Genomic DNA, 3,459 nt, shown 5'->3' on the forward strand with positions numbered 1-3,459 from the left:
ACCGAAATCGAAATAACTGAACCGAAGTTTGATAAAATCGAACACACACCGAAATTTAATACATTACCCAAAAAAATTAAAATAGTCCGGGCGCATTAAGTTTAAAGCCAAAAAACCCAATTGTAACAAGCCCTCTTTTGCATTTGTATCCCTAATTTTCTACTTCAGTTGAGAAAATCAAATATGTTAAGGAAGGCGACTTGTGTCTTTAGGATTAATGTATGTCCTTTATGTGCTTCTTTAATTATTCTTACGGTATGTATATAACACCTAGTAATCCTATATCGTGGTTATAGTTTTCTATTCTTGTATATCCTGTTTGTTTAATTTTGATTTCAATTTATCAATTTTATATTTTATTGCTTTTGAGAATATGAATTAGTGTCAAGGGAATCGCTTCTAATATCACATCAAAAAAATCGAATTGAAAAAACCGAAACCGAACCGTACTTTAAAAAACCGAAACTGAACTACTTTGGTTCGGTGTTCGGTGTCCACTTTCAAAAAATCAAACCCGAAATAACTAAACTGAAATTTGATAAAACCAAACCGAAAAACCAAACACCCACGCCTAATTCAAAGCTATCTATATATCTTGAGCGTAAAGCAAAGCTCCTATCGTCTCTGTTTATAATTATATATATACTTCCTCTCTCTCTCTCTCTCTCTCTCTCTTTCCCTCCATAAATTTTATTGCAGAACGAGAGTTATACAGACGGACACTGTGAGGTGGTGCTTATTTCCCGCTAAAACAACAAAGATATCTCTTTTTCTTTTTCCACCCATCAACTTGTTCCTACAAATCATTGTATTTGTAGCAGTAGTACTACAACTTTTTTCCACTTTACTCTTATGTAATAATATTGGTGACTATTCACTCACTCCCTCTAAAGGCTAAAGCCCCATATAAATCTATTCACTCCTTATCACAAGTCACTCTATCTCATCTTCAAAACCAGTTATTGATTGTTCTGGTACTCTTCTTTGTACAAAAGATGAACTTATCGGAAAGTTTTGACTCTACTTGGATGATGGTGTATTCTTAATGCTTTTTCTGTACTCTGTTTGGTTCCTTTTGAGAACAATCTTTTAAATCAAAGTGTAACTTCAAGCTTCAATCAGATTTCTGGTGGTACCCATGACAGGAAATTCAGTAATTTCTACCATGCATGTACTACCTCCAATCGTTAAATTCACCCAACACATAGTAACTACAAACAAACATGTTACTGAGAACAGTGAAAAATCGGATTTGCATAGAGTTGTGAGGATTATACTTACAGATGGTGACGCCACAGATTCCTCTGACGATGACGAAGTACACAATAGTACTACTGTACGGAGAGTTAAGAGGCACGTGACTGAGATCAACCTCATGCCATCACCCAAATCAACATGTGACAAAAAACGAAGATCTGTCTCGCCGGCAAATGACGTCACTCGCCGGAAAAAGTTTAGAGGCGTTCGTCAAAGACCATGGGGTCGTTGGGCCGCAGAAATTCGTGACCCGACCCGGGGAAAACGGGTTTGGTTAGGAACTTATGATACACCGGAAGAAGCAGCTACTGTTTATGATGAAGCTGCTGTTAAGCTCAAGGGTCCTAACGCCGTTACGAATTTCCCCGTTTTATCAACGACGGAGATAACGGAAACGGAGTCTGTTTCCAAAAGTGAAAACGACGCCGCTTTATCACCTACTTCAGTGCTCTGTAATAACGATTTTGCGCCGTTTGATAATTTGGGTTTCTGTGAAGTGGACGCTTTTGGGTTCGATGTTGAATCACTTTTCCGGTTGCCGGATTTTGGGATGTCGGAGAAATATTACGGCGAAGAATTCGGCGAGTTTAACTTTGACGATTTTGCCCTTGAGGGTAGATAGTATAGTCTATTTTTGCAAATGGGGTCACTGGTTAGATGACTTGTGAGTTGTGACGTGACATTTTTTGGCGGGAGTATATGGTGATTAGCAGCCTATTAAGACGGCGACTTTGTGAGATATTTTTGTACTTTTAATGTTACTCGTGGGTTAATTTTGTAATATGAAAATTTTGTATGGAGAGATTTAGTAGATAATTAAAGATTAAGAAGAGTGGGTGGGGGAGGGATGTGTGTGTTTTTGCGTCAAGGTGTATTTTAAGATAAAAACAAAAGAGGATTTTATATTATTACAACTAAAGCAAGAAAGAATTATATATATATATCTCTAATTTGTTAAAACATGCTTCTTCTTGAGCTTCAATGATACAATTACGTAAGTTTTTTTTTTTTTTTTTTAAGGTTATTATTAAAGACCATAAATATTTTGTTAACAGTCAACAAACGCTACAGTTCAGCACAATTACTAGTGTTGTTATTGTAGTATTTTATCTTTCCAATGACTTAAAATTACTACTTGGTCAGCCAGTCCACCATAAGTTGCGCTCGATTAGAATTTTGACATGTACTTTTATGTCTAGTTTTTGTTTGATACCTTAATGTGATACTGCAAAAATTAATCGGACGGACAACAACGTATTCAATAGTCTCACGACACAATAAGAAGATTACTACAATCAATCTTTTTATTCTCTCCATTATTATGTCTGTGATATTTAGTTTTATAACTTCAATCTCAAAATATTTGTCGTATTTTTTATTTACACGCCATTAAGAAAGTATTTATAAAGATAGTATTTTGACTATTTTACCATCATAATATATTTCATCATGTTCTCTCCTCGATAAATATTTACTCCATTAATGATGAAACCTCTTAAATATTGATACGTAAACTCACAAAACTCATTGATGAAACCTCTTAATTATTGGCACATAAACTCACAAAATCAGCCAATTAATGAAACTACATGAACTCACAAAATCAGCCAATTAATGAAACTACATGAACTCATTAATGTAATTAATACAAGGATAATGAAAAAAAGCTACTTAATTTTATCTTGAGTAAATAAAATAATAAATATTTTGAGATAAATATTTTTAATAAGGACAATATATATTTTGAAACAGAGGAGTAAGTAGTTTAATGAACAAAACCAGTACCACTATACATGGAAATATATTTGAATTATATCATGACAATAGTAACGATTCCCAAGACTAAGATAGTGACCTCAATATGCAGACGGTTCCCAATAATGTGCTCAACCAAATACATATTAGCCCGCTGGAAACGTCAGCACCTAGGGCCACCTCTTGCAGCTGTCGTAAAAAAAACACATGACCAAAAGCCTTGAATCCAGAGTCCGGTATCCCAGGCAAGCCATGATACACATGAAGAGAAAAGTCAAAACTTTAAAGGGTTAAATTCAAGGGAGAACTTATCTCATGGAAGGGGGCTGTGAGCTATCATTTGATAACTGTCCTCCCCATTCAGCAGGGAAAATTTTACCTTAAAAAAACCCTGCTTTGCACAACTTAATAACAGACTACAGAAATATAGTCGCATACAGAGAAGAG

The 3,459-nt window shown here is 35.0% G+C and overlaps 1 protein-coding gene across 1 annotated transcript; it reads left to right on the top strand.

Moving 5' to 3' along the window:
- The first annotated feature begins 616 nt into the window (after positions 1–616).
- Positions 617–2,217, top strand: LOC132606650 (pathogenesis-related genes transcriptional activator PTI6-like). The gene has a single exon (XM_060320234.1). It carries the CDS (start codon positions 1,139–1,141, stop codon positions 1,877–1,879), a length of 741 nt encoding a protein of 246 aa, XP_060176217.1. The 5' UTR covers positions 617–1,138; the 3' UTR covers positions 1,880–2,217.
- Positions 2,218–3,459: the final 1,242 nt, after the last annotated feature.

This window comes from Lycium barbarum, chromosome 1, assembly GCF_019175385.1.
Source record: "Lycium barbarum isolate Lr01 chromosome 1, ASM1917538v2, whole genome shotgun sequence".
NCBI classification, from domain to species: domain Eukaryota; kingdom Viridiplantae; phylum Streptophyta; class Magnoliopsida; order Solanales; family Solanaceae; genus Lycium; species Lycium barbarum.

Excerpts from the sequence above, each read along its gene's own strand:
- LOC132606650 (XM_060320234.1), top strand. The coding sequence starts at position 1,139 with ATGACAGGAAATTCAGTAATTTCTACCATGCATGTACTACCTCCAATC.